The sequence below is a fragment of the Tasmannia lanceolata genome, unplaced genomic scaffold (assembly GCF_043159265.1).
Source record: "Tasmannia lanceolata isolate RefF3 unplaced genomic scaffold, GAP_Taslan_0.1 ptg000006l, whole genome shotgun sequence".
Taxonomy (NCBI): Eukaryota; Viridiplantae; Streptophyta; class Magnoliopsida; order Canellales; family Winteraceae; genus Tasmannia; species Tasmannia lanceolata.
This window is the reverse complement of record NW_027518683.1, coordinates 16064385-16083856: the sequence shown is the minus strand read 5'-3', so window position 1 is coordinate 16083856 and position 19472 is coordinate 16064385. Positions and strand designations below refer to the sequence as shown.

Below are 19472 nucleotides of genomic sequence, written 5' to 3'. Positions count from 1 at the left end.
TTCCTTTGTGTATATTTTTTTATTCGGGCTCTCGTCCGTCCTCTCTCCAACTAACCAAAAATTTCTTCCAGATTATGGGTCCTTTATTGCAAACCTATTTGCGTTTCTTTTCCTTGTCAAAAAATAACGTCTTAATCTTTTAAGGGGACGTTTTGATGGAAGAAAATGAGTTAACCAAATGATGGACAACTCATTTTACATGGAAAAAAAATTCATGATAAATTTTCCAAGCATTCAAGGATGTAAAGGACCATACGGGCAGTGTCATTGGCTGATGTAGGTTCAAAAAACTCACATCCTTGGCGCTACATAAGATGTGAGAGGCTATTTCAAGGCAGTTGAGTGGTTGCCGGAGGGGTTTGAGTATCGGACAACAGAGAGAAAGCAAGGGCTTGTGATCAGGAGATGGATCCTGCAGGTGGAGATTCTGTTGCGTGGGTCAAAGGGAGCGTTCATGTGTCATTGCGATTGGAACTTGGTGCTTGAGAGCTTTGGTTTTGGGGTTCTGATTATTTGGTTGTTGTTGGGGTCAGAGCAATTTAATAACTCAGAGTTGTTGTGTGTGGCACTGTGGCCTTTCTTAGGGTGAATGGGAAGGCTAGGCACATTGCATCATTGTTGAAAAGCACGACATCCTTGAAGGATCTAAGGTGCTCCACCGAGTCAGTGGTACCGTACGGGTTGAATTACAGCAACTTGAAACTTTCTGGGATCTACCCGTCCATGATCCTCTGGGTGACGATGTGCTCTTTGTCGATATCTGTGTCGTCTGATGGGCCTCTTCCTCTCAACGCCTCGTCGATCATCTCCTGGATTTCTCAGTGGAGGTTGGGGCACGCCGAGTCCAGTCCCGCAAAGCGGACTCCAATGGGTGATGTCAGGTTGGATGAGGACGCGGAGGGACTCCTTGCGCAGTGACTCGGGTTTCTTCCTTCCAGGGCTACCGATACTTCAGTTATCAACTTGGTAGCCCGTTTGGATCCCTGCCGGGCTGATGGAGCCGTCATCGGTGGGATGAGTTGCTCTGCCTAGGGCTCGGCCTCATCTCTCTGTTTCAGGAATCTTTGGAACAGACCGGCCAGGTCCGCTACATGTCTGGTGAGGGTGTTAAACTCCCCTGCCGTGGGAATGCCAGTTAGCAGCTGGGACACAGGGTGCACATCAGCTAGTTGCGAGTGGGCTTGTACATCATGCTGGGAGGCTGGACTCCCCACTGAAGGTGATACCTGGTGGGCATTTGAGATGGCGGTGGCATATTTTTTTTTAAAAGGTAACAGTACTTTTATTTAAAATGAAAAACAGGGGGACAAGATGACCCACAAACTACAAGCCATACATTCCTTCCATCAACTTCCAATTACAATGAAATGTTAAAATATCAAAGCGTAGTCCGGAAGGTAGACCCGATGGCAATATGGTAAATTAGTCGAGGTTTAGCGAGGTGGACCCCTTCTTTGGCCAACCCGTCCGCCACCGAGTTAGCGGGTCTCCGCCTATGCACGAACTGAGGGTGCAGGATTTGCGATAAGTCTCTGATTGCATCGATAGTTAGAAAAAGCCTCCAGGGTCCGCAGCATCTATTAGACGGCCAAGCAATCACATTGGAGGAATCGCCTTCAACAATGAGAGGCCCCAAATTGTTCTTCTCATACCATTTCAATCCAAACAAGAGTCCCTTGGCTTCAGCCTCGTTCGCGTCACAAACTCCCGCCGAACCCGCAAACGTCATAATAGAAAGGCCATCTGAATCACGAATTACACCGCCAAACCCCGCCTGTCCCGGATTGCCAATAGAGCTACCGTCGAAATTTAACTTCAGCCACCCAAAAGGAGGAGGGGACCATCTGGGATTAATACGATCAGATACCCGATCAGATACCCGCCGTTCCGAAATCACATCATTCCAATTTCGCAATATGGAACCCACCGAATATGGAATTCCCTTCTTAGTCCGGAACCATTCAATAAGTGCAATCTTAATGTCCAAGACAATGTGCAACCATGACCTAGATCTGTTTGAGAATATGCGATTATTTCGCTCCACCCAGATAAACCATATAATAGCAAAAGGAATCGTCGACCACATATGTTGACCCAGACGCCCATAGTAGGCCTCGCTCCAGTTTTTAATAATCTTCCATATCTTCCGTTGGAAAACCCATGCCATACCAAAAGCTCTAATAATGGACATCCACACCTTATATGCAAACGGACAATGGATAAATAAGTGGTCGATCATTTAATCGTCGTTAAGGCACAGAACACATCTACTCGCCAAATGCCAGCCCGTTTGCCGAAGTCTGTCGCATGTATTAATGCTTCGACAAGCCACTGTCCAAACAAAAGCGGTGATACAGGGAGGGGTAGTCGATTTCCAAATAAACGAGACCACCTAGAGTTTCCGCCGTACCCTCCACTAATCGGTGGTACAGGGCGGTGGCATTTTGGGTGTTTCAAGTACTTCTTGTAGCCATGGCGTTTAACCCCTTGTTTTGGTGAGGACTCGGTTGGGGCCCCACGGTGGGCACCTATCAGATCCGTCTCGGGCCGATCGAAGGGTCCTTCTTGGGTCTAGCTGGAGCAGAGGAGCGGTCGGCCTGGATCTGCAGACGAAAAATGGTTAGGAATTCCTAAGGTCGTAATCCCGGGGATACTCAAGTCAGTGGAGGCAACATATGGGGCTATGTACCATATGTTGAAGATAATTTCGTGAGGGAATTTGCTAGGCAATTTCACGGAAAGCCATTTCATGGCTGGTGGCTTTCACGGCTGGTGGCTTTCACGGCTGGTTTTTGCATGGAAGAACAACCACCTCATATGAATTAAAGGAATAATACGAAGTCATGGAAAAAGTCAAACTGTATGGCTGTTCTCACATGCAAAAGCCGGCTGAGAAATGGCCTAGCAAATCCCTTTTGGGGGGTTTTATTAATTAAACTGAACATATAACACAAGTTGTATTGCGCATGAATTGCATTTCATGGGAGAACTTTCAGCTCTGCTCGTCTCTCCTTTCTATGCTATTTAATAAATAAAAATGAGGAGTTCTAAACTGAAGTACGCGCCTTTGCAGAAATGGCGCCCTTTCATCTGTTCCTTGAAGCCAATGGGGGCGCGCTTTCACCCCACTTCTACAAGGGCGCCCTTAGGTTTAGAATACCTCAATAAAAATATAGAAAATTAAATGAATAAGACAGATCTGCTACTAGGTGTATCTCCAACAAACGTGATCCGCAAAATGGCTTTTCATGAAATTGCCTAGCAAATGGCATTTTGCGCCCTTGTAGATTGGATTTCCTAGGCAATTTTGCGACAAGCCATTTAGGGGTTCACTCTTGCATAAGAGAAAAATTAAATGAATAAGACAAAATCTGCTGTTAGGTGGTTGTTCTCTCCTAAAAAAGTTAGCCACTAAATGGCTTTTTGCGAAATTGAATAGTAAATGCCAAGTGTGTCAAGCAATTTTGCCAAATTTTTTTTGCAGCATCTCTTTTTTTGAGAGGAAAAAAAAGAGAGAATTAAAAGTGTAACTGTGTAAGATAAATTCAGCTAAGAGTTGGCTATTTTCTCTTGACAAAGATAGTCACGAAATGGCTTTGTGCAAAACAGAGTGTGTGATGCGAGAAGGGCAACCTCATATGAATTAAGGCCACGTTTGGATACCTCATGTATTTGTATTTGGATTTGAATTTTGGATACAAAATACAACAATCATCCCATGCTCATGTTGAGAGAGAGAGAGAGAGAGAGAGGTCTCACTGCTGCTGCAGCAACGTTGAGCAGTGGGGGTGAAGGAAATTGCCACAAATATTAATTTCCAAATAATGTCTTGCGGAACAGAATTGCAAATCTGATTTTTTTCCCACTGTTGTAGTTGATTTGGAAATCTAACGATCCCATGCAGTTCAAAATCTCAACTGCAAATGTGAGAAATCCAAATCTAAATTTTCTGGGTATCCAAACGTGGCCTAAAAGTACGAGACAAATTCAGCTACGAGGTGGCTATTTTCTCTTGAAAAAAAGGAGTGCCTAAAGAAAGTCCGAGGAATGGATTTTCTACTTCCTATTCTATCTTTTTTTTTTAAAAAAAATTTACTTTATTTTGTACTCTAACGTGACTATGATCTACATTCAATGGTAATGAATGCACGCAAACTGTTCTTAGGATTTTAGTTAGACATGATGTGGTGGTCCACTGAAGATCAAACATAGAGTTCTAATAGATTGACGGCATGAATCAACTAAAGGTTACGAGTACAAAACGGAAAGAAAAGAATAAAACTCCAAGAACAAAATTTTTCTCTTTTAATTCATTAATTTGATAATCAAAAGCCAAGTTCCCATTACACATGAATCAACTCCTTTATAATAGAAGGTTAGGAGAGAGTAAACAAAGAAGGTAACAAGAGGCAACAGAGCAAATCACAGTAAGAGCAAGATATGCTAAAAATGATGTCAAGTCTAATTAGGTGCCTTATTTGGCCATTAATTAATAAGGCTTTGTTTAATGGTTGGATCCCATTGAGCACCAATCTTCTTAATGCTGTAGGATGGGCCGGCTTCCTCTCTATCTCGTCATGGATGGTCTGGGCTGCGTCACCCACTATGTAACACAATAAAAGGGGAATAACCTAGCCACTGAAAGCAACTTTCCCTCATGTCATTTAATGAAACATAATGTGGATGCTCTCCATGGGGAGAGTAGGAAGCTTAAGGTTAACTAGAAGGGAAAGTAAGGAAAAGGTAGTTGAGAGGGTTGATAAAGGCTTAGAAAAGGGCCTAGAAGGGATTAAAATGGGTTGAAACTAATGGAAGGTGATTGGGTAGGGAATACTACGTGAAATCCAATGGAGGTTGATTAAGGTGGAAGGATGAATATTGGTTGGCTAAGGGAGGCTGTTGAATGATTTCAAGTTGTTAAGAAAGTGGTAAATAAGATCACAGACAATTGGATCAAGAAGAAGATTGGGTAAAGCAAGAATATGATGGTCAGAGGTTAAGATTTAAGAAATGGTAATAGAAATTGGCTCTTGAATGGAAGTTGTAGGAGGAATGAAGGTTTCAAGGATGAAGAGAAAGTTAGTTAAAGATGGAATCAAGAAAGTTTGTTGGAGGAACTATGGGTAGTTATGGAAGATGCTTGGGTTGTATGGAAGATAGGTTATTGGAAGAGGGTGAAGGTGGAGGTTGGGATATGTGGGGATTTGAGAATCGGTTGAGAGTAAAAGATTGGTTTGGGCTGTTGACAAGAGGGGAAAAAGGGGAGTTTGGGCTGGTTAGAATTGTGGGTCCAGTTTCAATTAGGTAGCAGGTAGAGGGTTCATTTGGAGATGGTTAACAGAGACCGGTCTTAATGGATGGAAGTAGGGGTGCAACTTGGGCGGGCTCAACCCGGGAAAAAGTCGGGTTGGGCTGAGTTCGGGTTTGGGTTGAGGGCTTGGGCAACCCGACCCGAGTGAACCCGGCATTTTTAATAATTTTTTTAATTTTTTTAATTTTTTAAGCTAAAAATCTCGGGTTGGGTCGGGTTGAAGTCGGGTTGACCAAATGGTTGCTCGGGTCGGGTTCAGGTTGGCCTCAACCCGACCCAACCCGACTCGAGTTGCACCCCTAGATGGAAGGTTGGATAGAGGAGCGGTTTAAATTCTAATAAAACTAGAAAACAAAAATGACTAAATTACCCTTACCTTTGTAAGTTCCACATTTGTACTTTCAAAATACTAGCATGAAATTTCCTTAACTTTCTCTCAAACTTCATCCAACTCAACAAACCAATCTAAGATTCTTAACATAATGGAAATAAACTCTTTGTTGGGCAATAATAATATGCTAAATAATACTAATTAAAATAAACTAGGAAATTTTGGATCCTTGTGAAATAAGGACTATCAATTGTGACACCATCCGATTTCTGAATGATCTTGCATTGATTGCCTTCGAAAGAACATGATATGTTATGATCTCGGTATTGATCATCAATCCATGTCACTTTGTGGTTGATCTGACTGTCTGAAATGGTCCGATCATGAATATGGAGTTCTCGGCCTTCGAACGGCATAGATGCACCTACATCACTTGTTATCCTTCTTTTATGTTTGGAACAGTCCATTGGGAAGGGTTTATTATACAAACCAGGTTATTATACAAACCGGGTAGCCAATCGCAAGGGATAAAATTATCTAAAAAATTATCTATCAACTAGAAGTCAGTCAATATGAAGACTGACTTCTAGTTGGTCACCCATAGAGATAATTTTAGGCGTATTTTCCATGACCATCTTGTTGTACTCTATTGGTTAGAAACATACTCTATATACATATACACTCTCTCCCTTCCTAGTGGTATGAAATGCAATTAGGATAAGTGATTTTTGACACATGTTTTCTTTTCTATATCCTTCTCCTATGCTGTACCTCTATTTAGTGTTATAAAATATTTTAGGGTGATGATAAATTCGCACCCCTTGCAGGATGATTCGCACCTCTTTTACATGAATTTGACGTCCGAAAATATAACAGAGGCTCACTTTTCAGCAGATTTTGTCTTCATTCACGAGGTGGCTGCCGTAGCATGCAAATGGAATTTTTACATTGAATATTATTTTTCATGAATTCCTTTTCCATAATTTTATTATTTCCCTCGATCCAAACAGGATGGAGAGTGGGTTGTTGACTTGTTGGCCTACTCTGTCAGAGACTTTAAAAAAGAAGGTATTTGTCGAGAGTAACTTGCAGCGGCTTTTGTTTGGCAAAGTTTTTGCTGTGTGGGAAATTTCCGAGGGAGACAAAAAAAAGAAAAATGGTGGGACCGAATCGCCCTCTCTTCGTCCTCTTTGGATCATCCATCGTCCAGTTCAGCTTCAGTAATGGCGGATGGGGATCCATTCTCGCCGACATCTATGCCCGTAAGGTATTTCATTCTCTCACTCTCTCTCTCTCAGCCCTTCTACGTTTGTATTTTTATTTTTGGTTATCTCTGCTACATATGTATGTATTATATCCCCGTTTTCTAAGAGCCCAACTGACCATTCTCCTTGATTATGAACTCTTTCACCCTTTCTGTGATCTCATCTCCCTCAACAAAAATATTGCATTTAATGAAAAACCCACATGTAGAATTTCCTCAATTTCTGCTCTTTGACCTTCTCCATTCCATTTACATTCGATTGTGATTTGGTATAGGTAGACATATTGCTTCGAGGATATGCTGGTTGGAACTCTAGGCAAGCCCTCCAAGTTGTCCAACAAGTTTTCCCAAAGGTATGTCTTTACACCCCATTTTAAAGCTTGTAACAAGATTGATCTTCTTAGACTAGATCTGATCTTATTCTCTAAAATAAGAAAGTAATTTATTCCATTCTAAATGGGACCCATCTACGCACGTATCAAATCTCTCTTGTGCCTCCTAGTAGGCAAATAATACAATGATAATAGTCTCTCACAAAACTCAAAAGATTACAAATATCCTAGCTCAAATCCTCTCAAAAATCAAAGTTGCAAAGTCAAGGCTCAAGAGGGTTTGTGAGGTCTTTTGATAAACCTACCTTCCCCTAATCCCCTTATTACACTCATGCTAATGGGCAAGCTTAATCCACGAATAAGTCCTTAAAAGTTGATTCTCGAGAAAATGATTGCAGATAACCAAAGAGTATGGCATGAAATATTGTCAGAAGTCTTGTGAGCTTATAGGACTTCTAAAAAATCAAGCAGAGGAACTACCTCATTTGCATTGACGTCTGGGCATGACACCGTCTTACAAATGGAAGTCATCGTTCGGTCTTATTACAAGAAAGTTAAAACAAAGGCTTTTGCTAAAAATGACCTAGTTTGGAAAACCATTTTACCTATCGGTACTAAAAATCAAGTGTGCAGGAAATGGTCAACAAATTACAAATGATCGTTTGTTATTCATAAAATTTTGAAAGGAGATGCATATCACCTCGGAGATTTGGATGGTAAAATTCATGATCGGTCGGTTAATGCCAAAGTCCTCAAACCATATTACCCTACTTATGGGAGACTATGGAAATATGAAAACAGACCTATTAACTAAAATTGAGAAGGCTTCAATGATAGGCCGAGGGAAATAAAAGTATCTACGACCATCCAAAAGAAAAAGAAAAATCGTATGTCGATATTGCCAAGTTAAGACCATGCCGGCATGGCCTAAAAAGGCTAAAATACATATCCGGAGTTTCAAATCAATACAATAATGTCAAATTTTCTTCCCATTCCTTACCAATTTGTCTTAGAGTTTCTTCCATATGCTCTCTTCTTGATTCCCATTTACCTCCGTCCTCCGAATGAATCTTTAGAATTTCACTGTCCTTTTTTTGCTACAAGCAGTAATTTCGTCATCTCTTCCACACTAATAGCGTTATCCTTTTCGATCTCTCTTTGACAATTATCGAGCTCGTGGATTTCCTGTTGTAACTCTTCCATCTTTCATTGGATCTTAGTTTTGTCCTCATCAATAGAAAAGAGAAGTTCATTACACCCTTTTACGTCCAATCGAAGTAAGGAGTTGTTTGCAGCAAATGTCTAATTTTGAACAAATTCGCGAAGGGTCAAAATCAAATTGTTCACTCGGTCAAGTGGCGAAAGTTCTGGGATACTTGGAGGATTGGCTGAAATTTCTGTATCCATCACAACAGCCTTTCCCTCATCGTTGGAACTACTTGCCTGGAAATTAGATACTGAAGTTTGAGGGAATAGCCTCTCCAAAATTGGACAGTTCACCTCGAATATGTGAGATTGGATCAGGGATAAAAGGAGTTCTGATGGTAGCTTGTGACGAAGAACCGGAGGATTTACTATCTGAAGACAAAGGATTTATAGAACTTTGTGTCATCCCTCGAGAAATTTCTTCTGCTTTTGGCATGGCATTCCTGGTTCTCAGTTGAAATGGTGGAATGAAGGCTGGATTAATGGGAACTGGCATGGTTTGCTTCTGTTAAAGACAAATGATATTGTTAAATGACGATTGTCGCTGTTTTCTCATCTTCCAAGCATATCTCGTTGGTTCTGAAGAGACATGTTGAACTGGTATGGTTTACTATCTGAAGAGACGTGTCCCAAGTATACCACCAAATTCTAAATACGGAACGGCATAATCGTGTGAATATCACAAATTTTGAACTTCAAAAACAAAGGAAGACCGACGCAAGTATTAGAATAATATCAATTCGGTCTACATTGGCATGTGCCCATAAGTCTAAGGTGAAGTGTGATATTTCTATCCTTAATCCATCTACACTACCGTGTTAAACTCAGTCTAGAAATACATTGCATCAATTTCCTTTCTTTAATTCATAGGAATGTAGCAATAGGTTCTATGCTTATTGGAATTATTAAAATCTCTCTGGAGGGACCATGGGAGCGAATTAAACGATGAAGATCCTCGCTAAGCTTGAGTGACTTTTGGTCGTTCGCTTTATGAGGCATTTTATTATGGTTGTCTCTTTGATGAAATGATTGTTCGGGTTGCTGTATCAAAATTTCTTCAGAGGAAATAAATGAGTGGATGACACAAGGTAGATCTTTATCAAGCTTCAAATACTTTAGCCTTTACAGATTGAGGCATTGCTTTGATCATGGAAGCTGTGGAGCATAAGCAACAAAGTAGAGTCCCATCAGCTTGAGAGACCCTTGCCTTTCGCTTTTGGTGGCATCTGTTTGTTGAGCCATTGCTTGTCCTCGGGGAGTCTGGAGTTAAGAAGAACAGATTGTTGGTTTGATGGAAAACTTCTAGCATTTTTCTTAGATGGTGTTCGCAGTGGAATTGGAAGGATTGATTAGTTAGCGTTATTATATTTTGATGAAATTGTTTGTAGTTCTTAATGTTGCTTTTCCTTATGGTTCAGGAGTATACTCTTGAACAGATATGCTGTGTAAATGCAAGCTGGGACCTCTGGTCCCCAATGTAATTCTCATAGTATAAATATATTTTTGACAACTTCCAGAAAAAAAAATTCGAAGGAATGTAGGGGGCAATGTTAACTTACATCCATTTTAATTTAAAATCAGTCACATACGACAGAATCATCGGTTAATAACCTGCCCGTTGGATCATAGTAGTTACATGTTAATAGCCACTTATTCAAAAGAGAGGCAATAATTGGTTTTAAACGAGATATATTTCAAAATTTAAATGAGAAGTTGGCAGTTACACAACAAATTCCCTCTCAAGGACGTGGACCAGTTGTGAGCAGTTACAGAGGAAAGCTATAAAAAGGAATGGATGCATCAGAGGAAGAGGTCCCAGAACCAACAATCAAACATGTCTTAATTTATCTTTGCATTTACTTTACTTTTCCGCACAGTACTTTTACTTTTCAATAGTTGTTGAATCTCTCCAAGAATTGAAGACCTGACGAAATGGATTCATCATCTCCGGTGAGCATTTCTCTTAATTTTCTATCCTTCGCACTGGCGTTTGTTTGTGTTGTTTTATTAAAAGGTTAATTGGATACCTTTTGATCTCTAATCATTTGCATTATGCATGCATCAACGCCGTCGTTTGCGTTTTGCACGCATCGACGTTAACGCATTGCATTTACATTCTACTTGTATTGACTTGTCGTTTACATTCTGCGTGTATTGACATTAAAAGCCATCGCTTTGGTCCCGTGTCATTTGGAAGTCCTTTTGTCTAAAAAGACATTAGAGCTCAAGGAAGAATTGATGTTCCCCTCTTCTTCTCAATCGCTTGAAATCTAATCCCAGGGGACGGATATTGGTTGATTACCCCTAGGATTAAACTTGACATTCACTTTACAAGTTGGCACGCCCGCACATTTATCACAAATCACACACCACTAACACTACCCGACTGGTCAACACACCCGGGTAATTGCAGACTGAAATAGTATGCATTTTTCATGGCATCTACATGCTCAGACAAGTTTGATTTTTTTTTTTTTTCTGTTCAAATGACCAGTTCTAACATATCCCAGAATATAATTTATGATACCCTCAATTCGATAAATTTCTGAATATCCAGAATCCTGTTTTACTTTGAGATGCGATGAAATCTTTGGTCCTGGTGCTGTCTGCTTGTTCTCTGATGGAATGCAATAAATCTTCATTCCTTTTTTTTTGAAAATAATGAATCTTTATTTCTTCAATAATTGGATTTTTACACTGTTGGTGGTCAATCAAAATATGCTTACCCATGTATACATTATATATTTATATGCTTCTTATTCTTTCCCCTGACACATGATAGTGCATCACTTTGTGGGATTCAGTAGATTGAACTTCTCTATATGACCCATAATCGGTATTCAAAAACTTGATCGTGTATACCTTTCAAAAAAAAAAACTTGATCGTATACTTGAGTCTCAGGTGCAGTTAAGGGTCTAACTAACTTAGTTTCCTTAGCCGAAAAAAACTCGGGTGGATATCAACTATTTAGATCGAGCGCCTGAAAACTGAAAAATTCAGATTATAGTGTATGGTTTTTGCTTTTTAAACTCAAAAATAGACTGAGTACCCACTATCCTGCCAAGTTCTGAGTTGACTTGTGCTCTGGGAGTACCCACTATCCTGCCAAGTTCTGAGTTGACTTGTGCTTTGTCTGGTCCTCGTCAAGCTCGAGCTAAGTTTTGATCCATGATGCTTTTTTGTTATATTTATTCTTAAAGATTGTACCCATTTCCCTTATTTTGGCATTGTATTCAACTTGAGATTCACACTTGATAACCTTTAGCAGTGGCAACAACTGTAGCCAGATAGATTTTATCCTCACTAGGAGAGAGGACAGAGTTGCATGTAAAGATTTTAAAGTCATACCTGGGGAGTGTTTAGTCACACAACATAGGCTGGTAGTGTTGGATATATGCATCAAACGTTGGAGGAGAAAAGATAGAGATGTTAGACATCCGAGGACTAGGTGGTGGGATCTCAAAGGGGAAAAACTAAAGATGTTTAAGGATAGACTGCTTAAAGAAGGACCTTGGAGTCTTGACGAGGGGACTAATATTATGTGGAATGGGATGTCTAGTTATATCAGGAAAGTTGCTAGGGAGGTACTTGGAGAATCTAGAGGAAGTGGGCCGCCGTCTAAAGACACATGGTGGTGGAATGAAAAGGTCCAAAAGGCGATTAGGTGTAAAAGAGAGTGTTATAAATGTTTACATAAGTGTAGAAATGAGGAGAACATTGAGAAGTATAAATTGGCTAGAAAAGAAGCGAAGAAGGTAGTAAGGGAAGCTAGAGGCAAGGCATATAAGGATTTGTACCACAGGTTAGGGACCAAAGAGGGTGAAAAAGATGTCTACAAGCTTGCCAAGATGAGAGAAAGGAAGAGCAGAGACTTGAATCATATAAAATGCATCAAAGACGAGAATCAAAGATTGTTAGTAAAAGAAAACAAGGTTAAAGAGAGGTGGAGAAGTTACTTCGATAAGTTGTTTAATGGAAAACCTGTAGCGAATTTGAGAGAACTTGATAACGCCTTTGATGATACAAATCGGAGGTTTGTTCGTAGAATCCGAACATCAGAGGTAAGAGTAGCTATGAAAAATATGAAATTAGGTAAGGCCAGGGACCTGACGATATTCCTATTGAGACTTGGAGATGCTTGGGTGAAGTGGGTTTGGTTTGGTTAACTAGATTATTTAACAATATTTTGAAGACTAAGAAGATGCCTGATGAGTGGAGGAAGAGTACATTAGTACATATTTATAAGAATAAAGGGGATATTCAGAGTTGCCAAATACCGGGGAATTAAGCTAATGAGTCACACCGTGAAGCTTTAGGAGAGGGTAATTGAGCATAAACTAAGAAAAGAGACTAAGGTGTCAGAGAATCGGTTTGGTTTCATGTCCGGACGATCGACTATGGAAGCTATCTTCTTGATTAGGCGGTTAATGGAGAGATTCAGAGAAAATAAAAAGGACCTTCATATGGTTTTCATTGATTTGGAGAAAGCGTATGATAGGGTTCCCAGGAGTGTTATGTGGTTGGTCCTTGAAAGGAAAAAAGTGCCTGCTAAATATGTTGATGTGATTAAGGATATGTATGATGGAGCAGTTGGCACGTCTAGTGAGTTTCCAGTTACAATAGGACTGCACCAAGGCTTAGCTCCAAGCCCTTATCTTTTCACGTTAGTTATGGATGAGCTTACGAAGGGTATCTAGGATGAGGTGCCATGGTGTATGTTATTTGCAGATGATATAGTATTAATCGACGAAACCAAAGCAGGAGTAAATGCTAAATTAGAGTTATGGAGAACTACTTTGGAATCTAAAGGTTTTAGACCGAGTAGGACTAAGACAGAATATATGGAATGCAACTTTAGTAATGTAAGGAGGTGGGACGAGGACGTAGTAAATATGACTGGATAGGAGGTACCTAAGAGAGATATATTTCGCTATCTTGGTTCAATTCTACATAAGGAAGGAGAGATTGAAGAGGATGTTAACCATAGAATAAGAGCAGGTTGGTTGAAGTGGAAGCTTGCCTCAGGAGTTCTATGCGAGCGTAAAATCCCTACTAAGTTGAAGGGAAAGTTTTATAAGACAGCTGTGAGGCTAGCCATGATGTACGGCTCAGAATGTTGGGCCACCAAGAAGCAGCATGTGCATAAGATGAGTGTAGCGGAGATGCAAACGCTTAGATGGATGTGCGGCCACACAAGGTTAGATAGAATTAAAAATGAAGACATTCGTAAAAAGGTGGGGGTGGCACCAATTGAGGAGAAGATGAGAGAGCACCGCTTAAGATGGTTTGGACATATCCAACGTAGGCCTTTGGATGCTCCGATGAGAAGAGGCGACTCGTGCCAAATTGATGGAGTAAAAAGAGGTAGGGGTAGATCGAAAACAACTTGGGTAGAAACGGTGAGGAAAGACTTGATAGCTAGGAACATAACAGAGAACATGACCTTGGATAGGATAGAATGGAAGAAAATGATCCACGTAGAAGAACCCAACTAGAACCACGATTAGAGCCGGGTAGATTCCTTTTACCTTCTTCCTGAATTTTTTCTAAAGGATTCATTTAGCCGACCCCAACTAGTTTGGGACAAAAGCTTTGTTGAGTTGTTGAGTTGAGATTCAACTTGAGGATAAGTACCATAGATAGTCTCTTTTGTGATTTCATATATTTTGTTTTGTGGCTTAAACTTTTCTGCCAACATCCTGCTCTTGTCTTCATTTTAGAATGCAGCTGTACAACCTTCTCTAGTGATAGTTTACTTCGGGGGTAATGATTCAGTGGGACCGCACCCATCTGGCCTAGGCCCTCATGTACCACTTCCAGAATACATTGAAAACATGACAAGGATAGGCAATCATCTTAAGGTAATCTTTTTCACCTAAAAATCACTACCAGAATAATGTTTTAAATGCATATATTCTAACACATCTGCATATTTAACTATCAGAGCCTTTCAGAAAAAACCCGCATCATTTTTCTTAGTTGCCCTCCTATCGATGAGGAAAAATCTCGCCAAATAAAAAGGTGCTGTGATGCATCACTATTCTTTACATACTTATTTCAGTTCAAGAATTTTTGTTTTTGACTCCTTTCTTTTTTTATAGCCAAACCAGTGGTTTGTTTAGTGAGCTAGTTCGGACAAATGAATCCTGCCGAAGATATTCAGAAGCTTGTATAGAGCTGTGCAAGGAGATGGACTTGAAGGTCATTGATCTTTGGACTGCAATTCAAAAGAGGGATGACTGGAAAACTGCTTGCTTTATGTGAGTTTGTTCTCTTATTTATGACATTCAATATTTTAGACATTTTACTCAATCCTTTGGCAGTTTACACTTTTCATCCTCTTTTGATCTCCTCCGCTTTTCATGCAGTATATGTAATAGTCCCACATCGGAAGTGGAGAGAGAAAGTTCCTGAGGAGTCACAAGTCACAGGGTCACCTCCTCCTATAGTGTTTGGCCAACCAACCCCCCGTTAGGCCCAGCAGGTGTGGGCAGGAGCCTTGGTGGCTTGCTCATGGGTTGCAAGAGGACTTGCTTGTGCATCTGTTGCACACAGTAGGAAATCATACTTCAACTCGTAGGCGTGCCCTAAGGGAGCTTTGGGTGCGGACTGCGAGCTATCCATAGGGATGCTCCAGTTTCTTTGGTTGAGGATGGGGGCCAAAGACAGTGCATGTTGGGTTGGGTTCCCACATGCATTGCGCGGCGGACCGGTGCAGGGGGCTACTTATACTGTTTGCCCCTCTGCACCGCGGTACGTCTCGTGGGTAGGCCATTCTCTAGGCCTTCCATGGGTTCGTGCCGGGGCGACTTCGGTTGCCTTCGCGAGGTGTACACCTTGCGGATCAGTCCATGGGGCATCTTGCTCCTTGGATGACCAAGCCCTAGTGCTTGGCGGATTGGTGCGTGGCATCGTCATGCCTCGTACTCGATGGACTTTGCATTAGGCCCCAAGGCCTTATGTTCGATGTACTCGTGATGCAGGCTGATCATGAGTGTGGGTATCTAGAAGCGCATGTCAAGATCTAAGCCAAGTAGCCTGTTGAACAGCTCAGAGTTTGTGTGCACATTTGAAGCATCAAGGGGTGTTGGCGTGTAGGGCCTTTAAAGGCTTGCACGATTGAAGGCTGGCCCTAGCATTCGTGCATGTTGGGGCGCCGCACGGGTTATTCCGTTGCTCAAATATTTGGCCCGTGAGGAGAAAGTTCCTGGGTTATATGTTGTAGACCCCCATTCCGTGTGTAGACGTGTTTTCCTCGGGAAAAACAAAACCGGGGAGGGCTGCGGCCTAGAACCGGACGATATCTACACGGTTGGTTGGGGCGTTACAGTATATGACTGTTTTGTTAGCTGTTGCAATTAGACACCTTTTATTAATGGCTGCAGTAGGGTTTGTTTTGTTTTTTGGAATGGTAGTAGGGTTTGTTTTGTTTCCGATTGAAATCATGGAGGACAACTCTTCCCTATCTTTTTCCCCTCTTTCCTTTATGGCAGTGATTGCACCAGTAGATCTTAGACTGGGAAGGTCAAGGCCACACAAAGAAGTGCTACATGGTAGAAAATGCATTGAGCTTTTCTTGTTACTTTTTTTTAGGGAAACATACAATCTTAATTTGTTACTTTTTTTGTTTTATGTTGTTATTTATAGTATTATTCGATGTTTATGTTGTTTCGTACTGTGCTTCTGTTTATCCTAATTGAAAGTTACAATTTACCATAACTTATCCTTCTATGAACAAAAATTAAACCCCTCGTCAATTTGTATGTCCTGTTTTTCAGAGTTGTCATATTTGACACACCGTAGTTATCTCTGATTGCCACATGTGTTCATGTGGGTTACTAATCTTTCATCATCACCATCAACCCACCGAGGCGTTGCTTCTTCGGCATAAAGTCATGGGTTTGCTCCCTATTGACGAGTGTTTGAATCCCGCCCCCGACTTACCTGATACCCGTGGTGAGTGGGTCGTTGCGTGTATCCGTAGGGACTAGTCCTACTCCCCGAAGGGCGTGGGGACATCCTACGTCATCAAAAAAAAAAAAAAATCTTTCATCATCACAGAAAACACTCTGAGAAACGCTCTTAATGACCTTTGTAGCTACTGTCAAAGTTGAACTTCCTCTAACCTGCAAGTGGTGATACTGTCTGTCATGCATATTGGAGATATCATGATGTCCTTTGAGGCAAGCTGAACTCATGCGCTCCCCCCCCCCCCCCCCCCCCCCCGAAAAAACTCACACACACACACACACACACACCGAAAAAAAGAAGAAACACTAAATAAAAAATAAAATAAAAAAATCAAAGCACTAGAGACCTTTCCACACAGCAGTCCTCTATCAATAACTCTTTCAGCTGCATAGATGACCGGGTGTCAGTGTATACCTGTGTTTGGCCAGATGGCAACTCAATCCCTGCCTTACACAGTTTCGTGAATGAATTTGGGTCAAAACACAAAACTGAAGGAAAACATGATAATTCAAATGCTGGGAAAGGTCTCTTTTGCTGGGGTTGGGCCTGTAGCTCAACGGTTAAGGCAGCTTACCTACCAAAAAAAGCGTCTCTTTTGCTCTCTAGGAATGCCTGTAGGTCGTGTAACTTGGGAGTTGGAAGTTGGAACAATCACCACTTCCTACATCAGCCTATGCATTTTACAGTTGCTAAAGAAAAATTTCCACCTTCATTGCATAATATGCCATGAAGAACCTTGTGAAAGGTTCTGAATTGGGATTCACTGGGCTAATTGATCAAAGCTTTTGCTACTGCGGGCTGAACTGGAGCTTTCATTTGGACCTGGCCATACTCGTGGATATTTTCCTTTCTCCCTCAGAATACTAAGCAAACTAGATTTAATAGCCTTATATTTGTGTCCGTTTTGCTTAGATAATTTTATTGTTTGTCATAGATTTGTAAGCTGGAAAAGATTGGTCTTAGTGGAGATTAGACAATCATTTACCACTGTGCTGGGCGTGCCATCTTCCGCAAAAGCCATCAACAAATGCCACAGCACGAGCATTTCTTGCTCCTTGCCATTTTTTGTGTTTTTATTCTATTCTAATATATAATATTATACTGCTGTGAGCTCTCTACTTCATCTTTTTTGCCTAAAAGGCTAAAACAATGAAATGCGAATCTTCCATTGACGCAGTCATCCGTGTTCTTTCGATTCGTGGAAGCCCTATCCAATAAAAACATTTCTTGTTTAAATTAGCCAGTGAATATTAACGAATTTCATAAATGGATAGTGATTGATTTATAAGCTACAGCTGCCAACTACTCCTTTTCAGTGATGGCGTACATTTTTCTTCCTATGGGAGCAAGATAGTAGTGGAAGAGATACTAAAGGTCCTCGATGAAGCTGAGTGGGAGCCGTCTCTGCACTGGGAGTCGTTGCCAACTGAATTTGCAGAATATTAACCATATGATCTCGTTGCGTTGGATGCCAATACCACCATCAACTTATCCGAGTAGTCCTCTCGGAAATCAATGGGACTAGAATGTAATAATCTTCATTCACGCCCCTCGCAGGTATGCGGTTTCTTCAGCGCAGAATCACAGTCATAGCACTTCACATGATCAAAAGGGTTATAGAAATGGAGCTCTAAATGGATGATTACTGGTTATCTGTTATCATTTTCATAAATTAACTGGTGCTGTTTATTAATCATTTGGTGAAAATTATTTGGCATAGCCAGGGATGCTTGCACATGAGACAGAATAATAAATGCTCTCCAAAATATAAAAGTTGACAGTGGACAGTACCATCTCTCATATTTCTTCATTTTCTATAAAAAGTTCTCATTTTAGGCTGGGAGGCCAGGTTTGGAACCAAACTGAGAATCAGAGCTTGATGCACTTGCCAGAGTTAGCTGTTCATTGTGCTGGAACAGGAAAAGAATCTCATAAGGAGACATTTCCAAGAAGTTGGAGTCAATTATTTCTCTCATTTTTATATACACACCTAGGCTCAGTTCAGTTTTGTTCCTCGGGTCAGAAACCCAAGAAAGTGATGTGAGAGAAAAATAAGACAAGGAAAGAAGAGTAAAGAAAAATTCATGGCTTTTGTTGGAGAGAGAGAGAGAGAGTTTTCTGTCGAAAATTCGCCTGCAGAAGACAAAAAAATTGGGTACCATGTTGGATTTTTAGGAAAATGGGGAGAAAAGACTGGTAAGGCAGGCTAGTTCTGGGACGGCAACAGAACGTGAATTCAATGGAAATTTGACCCATTTTATCTCCCTTTCTGTACGTTTATTATATCAAGTGCCACAACCGAACAAATCCCTAGGGAAAATTAGGCAAACACAGTAGGGTAAAGAAGCTGAAAAATACAACTTGAGAGAGCGGAAAAAACTACAAATTGGGCATTTTCTCCCAGACATGCCACAATTAACCAAACAATTAGCCAAAAGGGGGGTTAGACTTTTTACCATCGGTCCATTTTAAATCCAATGGACTTTTCACAGGGTAAATGATGTTGTAGCAGTTGACAGAAAGAGCAGAGTCAGCTTATCCGAGTGGACTTTTACAGGGAAAAATCAGTGGGACAATGATCTAAGAATCTTTCATTCTCCCCATTGGAATGTGGTTCTTGACCTAACAACAGGGGATTCCATAAATAAGGCTTTCGATACAGATAATGCCTGATAACTTGCTATTACTTTCATTAAATGAGCGATGCTATTGATGATTTGGTGAAAGTCATTGGGCATGTTCAGGGGTACTGTTTGGGAATCTGGAAATTGGATGGCTGAACAATTTCCAGTCTCCTGTTTCTGTTTGTCACTCTTCTCCAGAGTAACAACTATGCCCTATCAAAACAATCCAAATCATGATCCCAAAAACTTCAATATTCATGCCAAAAAACTCCCAATAATTACCCAACAGCAATCTTGTTTGCCTATTTTGTAATCAGTTCAAATATGCTTGTAGTTCAGTCTGCATGCTGTGCAACTTGCTGCATTTCTAGTGAAACTGAGATGAAATAGCCTAGAGCGAATTACACAACTGATGAAGGAGCCGTTCATTAA

The 19472-nt window shown here is 40.8% G+C and overlaps 1 protein-coding gene across 4 annotated transcripts; it reads left to right on the top strand.

Moving 5' to 3' along the window:
• The first annotated feature begins 6698 nt into the window (after nucleotides 1-6698).
• LOC143879901 (GDSL esterase/lipase WDL1-like) lies at nucleotides 6699-18201 on the top strand. Of its 4 annotated transcripts, none has more exons than XM_077382565.1 (6): nucleotides 6703-6909; nucleotides 7182-7259; nucleotides 14166-14306; nucleotides 14390-14466; nucleotides 14547-14705; nucleotides 17712-18201. In XM_077382565.1, exons 1-6 carry the CDS (start codon nucleotides 6799-6801, stop codon nucleotides 17860-17862), a joined length of 717 nt encoding a protein of 238 aa, XP_077238680.1. In that variant the 5' UTR covers nucleotides 6703-6798; the 3' UTR covers nucleotides 17863-18201. The 4 variants fall into 4 exon arrangements, with proteins under 4 accessions (XP_077238682.1, XP_077238680.1, XP_077238683.1 ...); XM_077382568.1 differs by lacking the exon at nucleotides 17712-18201 and adding an exon at nucleotides 14814-16164; XM_077382566.1 differs by having other exon boundaries at nucleotides 6705-6909; nucleotides 17733-18201.
• The last annotated feature ends 1271 nt before the right edge of the window (nucleotides 18202-19472 follow it).